The sequence below is a fragment of the Notothenia coriiceps genome, unplaced genomic scaffold (assembly GCF_000735185.1).
Source record: "Notothenia coriiceps isolate Sejong01 unplaced genomic scaffold, NC01 NC01_scaffold00037246, whole genome shotgun sequence".
Classification (NCBI taxonomy): Eukaryota; Metazoa; Chordata; class Actinopteri; order Perciformes; family Nototheniidae; genus Notothenia; species Notothenia coriiceps.
The window spans coordinates 2,738,776-2,751,847 of NW_011369947.1; the positions used below are offsets into that span (position 1 = coordinate 2,738,776).

General features: G+C 39.1%; 4 protein-coding genes across 9 annotated transcripts in view; 2 read left to right on the top strand and 2 right to left on the bottom strand.

The window, feature by feature from the left end:
* Positions 1-677: 677 nt before the first annotated feature.
* LOC104965573 (uncharacterized) lies at positions 678-3,600 on the bottom strand. Its single transcript, XM_010794544.1, has 8 exons — positions 3,476-3,600; positions 2,853-3,179; positions 2,491-2,766; positions 2,371-2,406; positions 2,093-2,275; positions 1,954-2,004; positions 1,791-1,853; positions 678-1,694 (listed from the first exon to the last, which is right to left on the bottom strand). Exons 1-8 carry the CDS (start codon positions 3,534-3,536, stop codon positions 1,681-1,683), a joined length of 1,011 nt encoding a protein of 336 aa, XP_010792846.1. The 5' UTR covers positions 3,537-3,600; the 3' UTR covers positions 678-1,680.
* A 976-nt stretch (positions 3,601-4,576) lies between these two features.
* Positions 4,577-6,168, top strand: LOC104965574 (allograft inflammatory factor 1-like). The gene is made up of 6 exons (XM_010794546.1): positions 4,577-4,675; positions 4,752-4,813; positions 4,961-5,027; positions 5,128-5,169; positions 5,312-5,477; positions 5,802-6,168. Exons 1-6 carry the CDS (start codon positions 4,657-4,659, stop codon positions 5,887-5,889), a joined length of 444 nt encoding a protein of 147 aa, XP_010792848.1. The 5' UTR covers positions 4,577-4,656; the 3' UTR covers positions 5,890-6,168.
* Positions 6,169-6,655: 487 nt separating this feature from the next.
* Positions 6,656-13,072, top strand: part of LOC104965578 (casein kinase II subunit beta) — a 10,490-nt gene continuing 4,073 nt past the window's right edge. The window contains exons 1-2 of the mRNA XM_010794554.1: positions 6,656-6,764; positions 7,120-7,195. Of these exons, the coding sequence (XP_010792856.1) occupies positions 7,124-7,195 (72 nt within the window). The 5' untranslated portion in view covers positions 6,656-6,764; positions 7,120-7,123. The remainder of the gene's footprint in view (positions 6,765-7,119; positions 7,196-13,072) is intronic.
* Positions 9,272-13,072, bottom strand: part of LOC104965577 (uncharacterized) — a 28,864-nt gene continuing 25,063 nt past the window's right edge. For 4 of the 6 annotated variants that reach the window (XM_010794548.1, XM_010794550.1, XM_010794549.1 and 1 more), the window contains 3 exons: positions 10,273-10,662; positions 9,649-9,771; positions 9,272-9,445 (listed from right to left, as the gene is read on the bottom strand). In XM_010794548.1, the coding sequence (XP_010792850.1) occupies positions 9,287-9,445; positions 9,649-9,771; positions 10,273-10,662 (672 nt within the window). In that variant the 3' untranslated portion in view covers positions 9,272-9,286. Of the gene's footprint in view, positions 9,446-9,648; positions 9,772-10,272; positions 10,663-10,700; positions 11,863-13,072 lie in introns of those variants that run through there. The other 2 variants (XM_010794551.1, XM_010794552.1) reach the window with 2 other exon arrangements.

The following is a 13,072-nucleotide window of genomic DNA, read 5'->3' on the forward strand; positions in this document are numbered from 1 at the left end:
TATAATCAGCTCATCACAGGCGTTCTCTTTAACCTATTACATTTCACCTCATTCTCCAGCAGCCAATCAACGTGCTGCAGCCAAACTATAAAATGGTTCTCCCCTCTCCTGCAGTCAGCTGTGATTTCAGGTGTTCATGCACCTTATCATATGGCATGTGTCAATACATTTTCAAACAAAATGAATTCTCTCCTGATTGAAACATCATATGTTGAAATAAACAACTGCAGTTCAAAATAAAAAGTTAATTGCCTAATATTTTTGTTGTGGAATCAATTAATTTCTTTCTTTAAAAGGCAAAAACATGAAAAAGCTAAGAAAAAAAACTATTGAATACAATATATTTGGAGAAACTTAATTTATAAATGGTTGTCAACTTAAAAGCATGTGTTCACAATGATTGTAATTAAGTACATACAACTTTAAATCCCTTTTAAATCATGTGGTAAAACTAGTCGGAACAATTTAATCTTTTGAGTAATCAACTTCAAAACTTGTGTTTATGCTACCAATTATTAAGTAAGTGGTAATTAAAAACACCTCTGATTGTAGAGGAAAATCCTTCTCCCCTAACTCAAATAACTGTGTTGCTTTAAGACAATTTCATTAGAAGTTGTCTTAACTCAATAAACATCGATACAAACTGTTGCGTTGATTTTCTTTGTTGAGCCAAGGCATTTGTTTTTAGAGTGTACAAGAAATGACGCTCTATTTTATTGACCGTAAGAGTATACCTTGTGCTAATGTTGCCTTTTCTCCTAAATGAATCCAACAAATGTGTATGGGAAACTAAAAGTGATAGTTATTCCACATCTGCAGTTCTGCAAACGCAAGGGTAGCTGTTCCTCTAGCCCTCCTGATGTGTGTATCTGCCATTGGACTTTACATGTATATGAAGAGGAAGCACAACACAAATACAGGTAGTGAGAGTGGTTAAGGAGCTGCACAACTTTTAGTACATCTACTGTATGATAATGAAATGACACCTAAATGGCTGCTGTTGTCTCTTTGCAGAAAATGAACAGCCAAGTATTGGAATGGTAAGAGATACAAATGATAAAATAACCTTTGTTTCTGATATTCCAGTGATATAACTCCAGTGTTTCCCTACACAGACTCATATTTACGAGGTCATTCAAGACAAACATATTGAGGGACCACAACAGCGCAGGCACACCGAAAGAGGAGCTGTCACCACAACAGACAGTTTTTATGATTTATTACAGGCTGTAAACTAAAGCATAATAAAAATGTATAACATTGATTGCAACTATCCATTGTTTTAAATAAGAATACTTTCTTGTAACAGAACTCTAGATCAGTTCTTATGACTCCTTTTTAATGATCATTGAAAATCCGACAGATATTGATTTAAATTGGATAACATATTAAACGACATTTGTAATCTTTAACAGGCCTTCATTGCAATTAAATGAATACAGATCATTAGATGAATTAACAAAACAGTGTTAAACTATTTTCAACATTCAAAGTGAAAGCTAGCATTGTTCATGTTTCACAGTGTACACATTTTCCATGCTGCTCCATATACGTCTTAGTTTCTCTCCCTCACAAGACACACACTTTACAGGTTAGAAGATGTTACATGTTTATGATGTGTAAATATAAGCAGGAGAATCACAAGGTCAATCTTCTTTTATGTCTTGAGCAGACGGAGAACTACTCATTCCAGACTGCAATGAAGGACAGAATCGTATTATTTGTCTATTTGGATATACTGAGAGTTAAAGTTTGATTTTAAAAGAGTAGTTATAATTTGAGTTACTCACAAGTACACTGGCTTTCATCTGGGAAGTGTTGGTATAGACTGGTGAATTGATCGTTTGTACGGTCTGTGTGATACAGTGAAAAAGTTGTCAGAGAAGTGGAAAACAAACCAAAAGCGGTCATAGTTACTATAAGAAAATAGTTAGAATATAAGATGGTGCTCACTCTCTGAAAGGGTGTTCACAATCTCATAACCACCATACTCTATAGGAGAACCTGTTGGACAACAAGAGAACAAAAAGCCATTTACACTTAACCAAACTGGAGGCTCAAGAAAATTACTGAAATAAAAGATAGATCAAACCTGCCGGAGGCCTCTGAGTTTGCTGTGTAACCGTCTGGGAGTTACGTCTGCAGTAGATGAACAATCCCATCAGGGCAGCCATTATGACAATCACAGCAATGACTGAAGCCACAACAACGGTCAAAAATACTTCACTGATCCCATTCTTATCGCTTTCAACATTAATCTCACTGGTTGTCAGTCCTGTAGAGGATCCATTAGTTACAATAGCAGATTGAACACAAAATGATTCATGCAATTTAATTCAGATGTAAAATATTAGTGTTTTGTTGCAGTACCTGGAACCGCTGTGTCCACAACAACTTGTTCCTCTTCTGAAAGAAACAGAAAAGGTACATTGGAGCCATGTATGCCGTCATTTGTTGTCAGTTATAAAACCAAATAGTTTAAAATCTTACCTGGGACCAGTAGGTTAATGTCAAAGCAGCGCTGGGTTTGATCAAGCGTGTAATTACATCTGTACCAACCGCTGTCATTGTCATTCATAGACTGGATAGTTACTGATTTCCCATTTATTGCAGCACTTTTAGAGTTGAAAGGTACCGGGTTGCCTCCTTTCAGCATTGACCAGGAGATATTTGGGGGTCCTTGTTGTCCTGCTGTTATGTCCACAGGGCAGTTCAGGGTAACGGAGGTGCTGAGAGCTGCCTTTACTGGCTTGAGATTTTTGCAGTCTGAAAGAGGAGAGATTTGTGTCATACTTTAGAGGGAGATATTTTTAAGAGAGCGAAAATAAGAAAGATATAAAGTGTGAGATTACCTTTAACTTTCAAAGATATGTTTTTGACAAGAATAGAATCCCAGCCTTTCCAGATTTCACATCCGTACAGTCCCTCATCAGATTTTTGTGATTTTGTCAGCGTAATAGACATTTGTCCGTTTTTATCAGCTTGCCATTTCACACGTTGAGCATCCTTGAATTTGGATATTTCAGGCCTGGCAATGATCACCTTAATCCGACTGGAATTTGTTGCATGTTTAATCAATTTGACTCTAAACCACGTGTCCTTATCCGTCATTAATGGATCAGAACAAGGGAGAACTACATCTTCTTCTAGAGAAGTAGACACTAGCACTGGTGAGCCACCTTTACAAAAACAAGAGATAAAAAATAGGATTATTTAAGAACACGACATATAGGGTTTTCATATAGCACGCACTAAAACATTTAGTGTCAGACCTGTAAAGCAGATGATTCAAGATTTCACAATACAAGGAAGATGTCAAACATATTATTACATCAGCTATTAAAAAGGAAACGATATGTGCTACCCTTCAATTTTAAATACAGTCACAATTGGTGTATACCTATTTTACATCCAGGCTATACAAAATAAATGACATTCTGAATTTGGTAAATAAAATATCTAGGGACTTACTCACCTCTGCACTCTGATATTAACAGCAATAATAACAGGAGAGGCTGTGGATAAAACGGTGCCATCTTCTGAGTAATGTAGCGGAATGGCTTTTCAAAGTTTTATTCTCTGGTAGACCTTTCACTCCTATTCTCAGTTCTCTAAGTCACACATAAGTCATCACATGAAGCTACCAGCAGAGACAAACATTACTTGTTGTTTTACCTGATTATGTGACCAATAGAGACACCATGTGGCAAAAACAAGACATTACATCTAGTTGACAAATTGAAAATAAGAGCACAAGAGCTTTTTGACTATGGGCTTCATCCTTATTTTTCAAATGATCTGTGCCGATTAGATTTATCTGTGCTAATGTACGTGTTTTTCTGTCTATTGTGTGTTTATGTGTTTGTATTAATGTGCTTTTAATGGGGCATATGTACTTTAATATGTGATATAATTGAGCAATTGTCTTTTTTTAATGCCATGAACGGCAAGTGAAAATTAGCCTCTATGGCTAAATATGGCACACATGCATAATCAACTTACTAAAATGCTTTTATTAATTAACGTTCTTTGTCGCCTCTTAAATAAGTAAAATTCTGTGTTGTCAAGTATTTTATGAAGCTTGCATTTTAATGTGTAAGTGAAACAGAAGAACAAGCTTGCTCCTCCCATCACTGAGGTGCCCTTGAGCACGTCATTCAGCCCCCAACTGCTGCAGTGAAGAGGCTCAGAGGCTGGCAGACTTGATTTTATTCAAACACTCCTTATAAACACATGTCTAAAAATGATTAACGTGCATTGCTCTCAGTTCCTAAACACAATCGTCCTTCCTCAATTACAATCTTAACTCTTGTAACTGGTGGAGCGGCATTTCCCTTCCACATAGACACCATTAGAGTCTTTAAAGTCAGATAGTCCTTGCCATTACAAATCAGGTATCTTGCATGCAAACTTCTCTTATTGCAATACAACAGGGTTTTTTCTTACTTAATTCAGTGTGTATCAATGTTATGATGGGCATTCTGACCTGACCCAACTGACCTTTGTTTTACTGTCACCTTAAATACAACAGAGGAATGTCACTAATGCAAACTGAAACTTTGTAACTTCACTTCCTCTTGTGGCTTGATAAAGAGAAACGCCATCATAGCTTTTCACACTTCCAGTGTTCACATCCTCTCAGCACAGTGCACAGAAATGGACCACAATGCTCAAGGTCAGTTTGTCTTTTTTTTCCAAATATGTTTGTCAGTTGACTTTTTCTAAATGTTGTCTTTTATGTTGTTTCACAGGAGGTAAAGCCTATGGTCTTCTCAAGTCTCAACAGGAAGAAAGACTGCTGTCTATAAATGAGGTGTGTTGATATTTTTAGACAAAGTCAGCCAATTTCAATAGCGATACATGGATTTTGTATAGTTTTTCTACCCACAAGGGCCTGACATATGTGCAATATCAAACTAATGTCAGTTTTATTGTTTTTATTTTTTATTATCACCCTTAGACTTATCTGTCAGACCCCAAGCATGCTGAAGAGGAAGACCTTAGCTCAAAGCTTGAAATGTTTAAAAGTGAGTATTCAAAGGCTGCCAATCGCTTATCAGTAAATTGTCTTATCATTTAGTGCAAAGATATACAATTTGAATACAATTACATTTGCTTTTATCACAGAGAAGTACATGGAGTTTGATCTAAACGACCAAGGAGAAATAGGTAAAACGCCACCGATCATAAAACCCTCAAATATTTTTTGCTACAGCTTGCAACTCTTGCTCTCAGTAATGACTCACAACATCTTAACATATTCATACTATATAAGCACTTTGAATGTATTGGCTGTCTTTGATCTTTATAGATTTAATGGGGTTAAAACAAATGCTGGAAAAACTTGGATTGGCCAAGACTCACCTAGAGCTGAAAAAGATGATGTCAGAGGTGGTTGGAGATACATCTAAAGAAACGATAAGCTACAACGACTTCCTGAATATGATGCTTGGGAAAAAGAATGCAATTCTCAAACTGTAAGTCAAAACATTCAGAAAATTGGTCACAAGGAGGGAGATTAAGTACAAAATGATTAAAAAAATAATTGAAGCTATTTTTGATGATGATCCTCAAGCCTTGATCTAGCTGATAAAACTGCTAAAAATCCACGTGAGTTTTAATAACAGTATATAAATTCAAATGCAACAATGTATTCAGTGTGAAAAGCATTTAAAGTATCTGCTTGATCTGTGTCATGTGATGTTCATTGTTTTAATGCAAAGAGTAATCTCTATTGTGTTAAAACATGAATAGAAATGTCGTACATTATAGTAACTGACATGTTGTGTTTTACATTAAAGGATCTTGATGTTTGAAGGCATGGGAAAGGAGCAGGAAAAGAAAGATGTTGCACCGCCTTCTCGCAAAACCTTTGCAGACCTGCCATAATGGAGTTCTCCACCCGAGAAAGGATTATTTTTTCATATTAAAGCATAACCCAGGATTAAATGCTGCAAAATGCATGTCAATAGAAAGGACATCATCAAACAAATTGTTGAAATGTGCAAATGTTTTTTTATAAAGTATTCAAATCTACCAGATTAAAACATAACCTAGGTCTAAATGCTTCAAAATGTATGTCAACATAAATACAAATATATTGTTCAAATGTGCAAATGTTTTTTTTTTTTTATTTAAATAAAAAACTAAAGAATCTACCAAAACTTTTCTGCATTCTGCCTTGTCTGATTGTGACCACAGAACAGATTTATTTGAGCCAACTAATTACTTGTAAATGCCATCGTACCATAAACCTGTGGATCTATATGATGTGGTTTAGCTGCTTAAATACAAAACATGACATATTGATTAATGGATATACATACCCTTATCATCTTAGTCAAAATACCAACATGTTTCTTTAATAAATAAAGGAATACAACTTTCTTTCATAAGATAAAGTAAACATTTGATCATATTAAAATAGACAATGCCCACCCAGATTGAAAAATCCTACATTCTACGTTACCCTTACTTTGTTTTAAATTTATAAAAAAGTGAAGGTGAAGAAAAGTGAAGTTTGTTCATGTTTTTCACATGAAATGTAACGAGAATTGTATTTTGTTATGGTCAATACAATGACAAAAATTTGTTAACATCAATCGCATTTCCCTTTTCTGTGCTGGCTGGTCTTTATTTGAGATGTCATGAATAACTTTATTTTGAAAAATGCGGCTGACCGGAAAACGACGTGGATGTCATCCGGGGAGCGAGGATAAACTAGCTAAGCTTGCAGGTTAATGTGGTAACTAATATAGAGAAAGGTAAGTAAAAGTGATTTCCTGTAAACAAATATACACATGCATGAGAAACTATGTTTAAAGACAGTTTGCAGTTACAATTAATGTCAGCAATATCTATCTGTACGATGTGTTTTCACGCTAACGAATGCTAGCAATTAGGCTAACGTTAGCAGCAGGTTAGATAGGCAAACTCCAAGGTATATTGAACATTAGCAATATAAAATAACACTTTTGTTCTAAGTCCAAGAAAGGACAGATTGAGTTTGTTTGAAACAAGTTAAATCTGTGTTTATAAGTCCACATCTCAAGGATATGAACTGCCGGTTTTAGCTGTTATCCATAGTGAAGATGTACATGAATATTGTTGTTTTGTCAGGAGGATGAGCAGCTCAGAGGAGGTGTCCTGGATCTCCTGGTTCTGTGGACTCAGAGGGAATGAGTTCTTTTGTGAGGTTAGTCCCCCGCATTATTAATATACAATCTACATTTTACAGCCTCGGTTTGAAATCAGCACTAACTGAACAAGTTATCGAAAATGCAGAGCTACACTGAGGGGAAAACAATGTATATGTTCACATGCTTTTAACACACGAATGTGTCAGCAGATTCGTGCAGGACACTTTACATCAGGGGTGTCCAAACTTTTATCATCAAGGGCCATACAGAAAAATATACGAAGGGCTGGGCCACTCACCAGTGGCGGTTCTAGACCAATTTGACTGGGGGGGGGCCAGGCTGGGGCCAGTTATTTTCTGAGGGGGGCACAATAAATGCAGGACGAAAAAGACGAAGACAGTATGAAGTAATTGCGCATAAGAAAACAATGCAATACAGTTATTGGTATTTGCTTCATTACACATATGTACTTGTACAATCTAGGTACTGAATTCCAGTACTGACTAGTTGGTCGAATCTCTGGTCTGAGACTGATTTTAGAAGTAGGCCAATTTATGTTTTTTGCGCTTATATACTAGCGTCCCCTTTTGTCGTATATAGCGCTTACAGTAAAAAGTTATGCACTCGGATTACCATGTAATAATTAGAAAGTAAGGTGAAACCTATTATTGTGCCTTTCGCCTTTCGCGAGAAAGGAGAGGGGGGAGAGGACTGTCGGACAGTCTATAGAGTACGTGGAGTGACTAGGTCATTACTTCACTGGCTGTCATTTCTTATTGTATATCCAAATATTGATCAAATCGAAAGGTCTCCATCTAATACTTTACCCGATTGACACTATCCAGATCGAGAAGACACACAAAGCGAGGTGAGTGGCCAGGCAGTGTCGCCCACCTCGACGTCTAAAGACGAAGTGTGGTGCAACTAGGCATTAAGTGACAGAAAGCCGGTGGAATTTATATCGGTCTGCCTCGCCTTGGTAAAACCGCTCGAAGCAAACGGGCGCGCGTGACTCTTTTCCAGTAATAAATGCAGTACGATAGCGTTACAAATCTCTCGGGCTGGCTAGCCGATCTGCTCACTCATAGCGGCTAGCCAGATGGCTCAGTTAGCGTCGTAGGGATGCAATATCGACGCGACAGAAGTGACACGTAAAATTGGGTGAACTACCAACCCAGGAGGTTACACGGTAGGATAGGATATGGGACTATCGTCTACAACCTCAAGCTGACGCTCCACAAGACATTTCGTCCCACAAGTTTGATCGCCGGACGCCTGGTAAACTTAGCCGGGAGTTTTTCATTATTACCTTATACCGGGTGTTTACTTGCAAACGACAGAATATACTATGAAGAATTATCATTTAATTTGTAGATATAATGTGTCATCATAACGTATCTGGTCAAAGAGTTTATTTTAACGTAGCAGTTAATTTTATTTGTATTAGAATCCAAACTATTCTTTCTTGCGGTTTACTCACTAATCATTTTATACGTATTATTTTTCTGTATTACTTATTGATATCCATTGTATTATTCTTATGATCAAATTTACTAAACAGTACCACACAGATGAGAGATTTGCGCTAGCAACGCTAATAACTTTTCATATGTTAGGGAAGAAAAGTACTCACAGCGACTCGTTCGACATAGGTATTTAAGTACAACACGGTTTCACGTGTCTAACTAGTAAGTTGAATGTAAATTTTTTGTAGGGGCCTGCCGGCCTGGATCTCCTCCACTCCAGTGTTTATTTCGTCCATTTTATTCGATTGTACGTTATGTAAAAGAAATCATCTTGTGCTTGGTGTCTGGGTTTTGTCGTGTGGGCGTTCAATTCCATTCGGGTAGTATTAGTTTATTACGATTTAGCAGGATTATTATGTGACGTTTTTTCTTTCTTTTTCTCCTAATTTTCACGATTGGTGACAAAATAAAAAACTTTCATCCGAGAGGATAGGGGATTTTTCCACCTCTGGGGACCGTATCGCGCATTGTTGACATTGATATTATGAGACTTTTATTTNTTAGGTGCACACAAAATATGAGTCTGATGGGTTCAGTAGTATGCCAGAACACACACACACACACACACACACACACACACACACACACACACACACACACACACACACACACACACCAGGTTTAAGCCTGGGAGAGATAACCAACAGAGAGAGAGATTGTGTTGCTGACCTTTGAGATGTGAGTGGTGGTGACCGTGGTGCCGCTGCTGGTCTCCGAGGTAACGGTCTGAGAGGTGGTCATAGTTGAGCTATCTTTTTCTTCTTCCGTCCCAACTGTCTCCTGAGGTAAAAAAAAGACAGGTTGACTGAGTAACTGTTTTTAAGGCAAGGTGAACCTGAGCCTCAGCCAGGGAAGGTGCAGTGATGCCTCATGCTTATTGTGGAGCCCCTGGCCTGACCCCCCAGACCCGCTGATATCTCCTCTAAACATGGAAGGCTTAAAGCCAACACAGATCTGGGCTGAGCAGGTCCTGGAGCCCCTACCTTTGATGAGTCATAGATGAAGCTCTTGGTCTGGACGAGAGGGACCTCTGTGGTGGAGATGCCAGGGGCGGAGGAGTTGGAGACAGCTGTGATGGTGACTGTCTGGGTCTGCACCAGAGGGGGCTGTGGATGGGAGCATAGCCCCATGAGTGGCTGTTTAACCACACACCTCACAGCAATGTGCTTCACACCATGCATTCCCTTTTTAGCATTTGCAGTGTGGCGTGATTTTCACCTCAACAGCCCTTTTTTTGTCACCAAATTAGATTTTTGGAAACAACAGAATCACCTTGTTACTTCCCTTCCCACCACCAACTACTTGAAAAGGAAACAGGGAGATGTGAAAAGCCATGTGTGTTGGAAAGATGAAGTTAATGTTCAAGACATGCCAGAGAATAATGTGCTAGTGTTATAGCAACCCTTCACCGTAGCTATGATCACACCCATGTGAAACACCTCTGCTGCAACCATTTTCTCTTGTATCAGAACATTTCACACAGCTCTTTACAGATTCACATGCTTTGTTTAATGATAGTGCTGCACAGGAGTGAGCGAGTGTGCCCTTGAAATCATAGAAAGGCAAAGTAAAGACGGAGTCGCCCGGAGACGGGGTCAGGAGGCTACCTGGAAGCAGCGTACGACCTGCGGACCATCGCTCCTGAAACAGGAAGCTGGGGAACGTCCAACTATCTTTCCAGAGCCCTCCGACACTTCTGGACATGATCCTTCCTCCTCCAGGATCCTTTCTAAAGCTTTACAGCAGGGGTCGAAGGAGAGAGGCAGCTGCGCCATCTCCCCCTCTATGATGGGCACCAAGGAGGTTTCAAAAACTACAACCACTTCCTTATCAGGTGACTCCTCCTCAACTGGAACGCCGCGGGCTTCGACACTATCAGGCTCACTCATGTGGCTCACAGTAGGACTTGATATGCCTGAAAAGCCCAAACTGCTGCTGGTTTCCTCGTTTGCCGTCTTTGTCTCTGAACCATTGCAAAGGAGACTAATGCACACGCTCTAAAAGAAGACACAACACAGTATCTGTGTGATCGTATGTTGGAGAAGTACTTCCTACTGAAATGAAGTCATATTTATCTCAATTATAACGCATGCGTTTAAAAAAAAAAACACTATTATGTTTACAGTATGTACAGAACAGTATCCATGTTATGAGGTTGTACAGCTCTGTAGGAACATGATGCTTTTAAAAGGGTTGAATTAGATTGTATATGACATAATTAACATTTGAACTCCACAGCATAACAATACTAGTTTGTATAGCAGAGCATGTGTATCCCTTCATCTTTTCCTAACTGATTTCCACATGACGCAGTATGTCACCAAATAAGATGGATACTGAATACCGGTATTGCTAAACATTTTTTATCCATGAAAAGTGTGAGGAACCATTTCAAGGAACAAACACTCATATGAGCTGTACATGGAATGCCTTTTATTCTTTGGTCAGAGTTGATTGTCAAAATGTCATGCAACAAGGAATCTTTTGCAGTTGCTACATACTGCCTCCATAAAATACCGGTGAAGGACAAAGAGGTTAATATGTATCACAATAAAGCTGCCTCGAGGTCTCCCATCACAGGAAATACTATACTGGGACAATAATACTGAAAAGATTCTCAGTAACAACAGTGCGGTTTTTGGTGCTTTGTTAACGTGGATTTAGGAAAAAAAGTTTACTTATCCAAAAATCACATCACAGTGATCAGCCTAGACAATATCCTTAGACAACAGACAATATAAATATACCTCAAATTGTGTATAAAAGCAGGCTCAAAGCAGTCAGTTGTCAGGTAGAATTGATGAATTGGTGATTTAAAGTCAAAGAGACAAAGCAGAAAATGCCAAAGACAAATGGCTTGATTGGCTTTCCCAGTGCAAGTCTGTTTCTGGCTGGAGCAACCAGGTCTGCGGTTCAAAACAAAGGGAATGAAAGTCTTGTCCCACAGATGCCAGAAGAAGAAAAAAATTGGGCAGCTGGAGGATGAGAGATGAAGAAAGCTACAGTGATGTCGCAGAGGAGGCGTAGGAAGGAGAGGAGGAGAAGAGAAAGCGAGAGGTTGATGGGTAGATGGATTAGGTGCCGTCTCCCCAGTCACACTCACACCTGTGTGGGATTCCCGCAGGGTCCGAGACGGCCCCTCAGCTGCGTTTGGAGTAGAAGTCGAGCAGGGGGCCGCGTGGGAGGCGGATGACAAACTGAGGGGGGGGAGGAGGAGGAGGAGGAGGAGGAGGAGGAGGAGGAGGAAGAGGTCAACTGGAAGGGTTAGGAGGGGAGGAAAGAGTGGGGGAAGGTGAGAAAAGGAAAAAGCAGGGTGAGAGAGAAACAATGTGAAAGGGGGATGGAGATGAGGTTGGAAGGAGGGACGTAAAGGGCGCGGTGGGACGGTCATGTTGCGTCCCTGTCAGATCAGATTTACTGTAAAGACAAGCTGCTGACATCATCCTCTGAGTGCCAACAAGGAGTGCCACCACAGGGATTTGACCGACATGATGCTGCAGATCAACACTTGAAGCCAACACGGCATAAATCCAGTCAACATCCTAAAAATAACCTGTGATCAATAGTCATTAAGAACACATCTGCTGCTTCACTGTGCTCTGCTTTTACTGATATTGACTATAGCTGTAACGATTCTTTTTTTATTAATCTGCCTATTATTTCCCAGATTAACCAAACGATCTACAAATGTTAATTATTAGTAAACAATGTTCATCCCCAGTTCTCAAAGGGCAAGATGTCTTTGAATGTCTTGTCAGTCCAAACTACATTTTATATGATATAATACCGAAAAAACAACATGAAAATCTCCATATTTGAGAGGCTGCAAACAGCATTTTCTGCAATGTTTCCATTGAAAATAACTTTAATTATTATATGATAATAGTTGACAAGAGTTGATCTAATATCAAAACATAATACATGTAGTTTTAACAGCAGGATATAGAGTGGTGCAGTGACGAGTGGGGGAACCCGGGAGTGAGTTAGCATGTTACCCCTTCCGGTTCCCTCGTCTCAGAGCCAATGGGATTTCTCCATAGGATTTTGGAAAATAGCTGGAAATAAGGTCCGTGGTTTACACAAATTTTAGGAGACGGATCAAGTTTTGTTCTACGACATTAATACATCAGCAGTGACCCCACCAGTGATTTTTGAAGAGTTTACGTGTCTGACAAACGATGGTTGTTAAAAAGTGGCTGAATAGGACTGCAGAAGTTGTCGAGGACATTGTACGTCATTACGCCGTACACGTAAACACTCCCGCTAAGTTTGTTTGCCCCTGTTCTGATTGAAAGCAAGTACCTGTGCTCTTGCAAAGTGTAAAAAACAAACGCTTCAACATGTATAATTTTGAATCTGTATTTTTGAATATCGATCTTAAGTTGGCGTGACGTTGAAGTCGTGCGA

Excerpts from the sequence above, each read along its gene's own strand:
- LOC104965573 (XM_010794544.1), bottom strand. The coding sequence starts at position 3,536 with ATGGCACCGTTTTATCCACAGCCTCTCCTGTTATTATTGCTGTTAATA. Across the intron at positions 2,276-2,370 it reads TGTGGACACAGCGGTTCCAG|GACTGACAACCAGTGAGATT; the intron begins GTACTGCAACAA and ends GATCCTCTACAG. Across the intron at positions 1,854-1,953 it reads TGTGAACACCCTTTCAGAGA|ACCGTACAAACGATCAATTC; the intron begins GTGAGCACCATC and ends TGTATCACACAG.
- LOC104965574 (XM_010794546.1), top strand. Across the intron at positions 4,814-4,960 it reads GACTGCTGTCTATAAATGAG|ACTTATCTGTCAGACCCCAA; the intron begins GTGTGTTGATAT and ends TATCACCCTTAG. Across the intron at positions 5,170-5,311 it reads AAACGACCAAGGAGAAATAG|ATTTAATGGGGTTAAAACAA; the intron begins GTAAAACGCCAC and ends TGATCTTTATAG.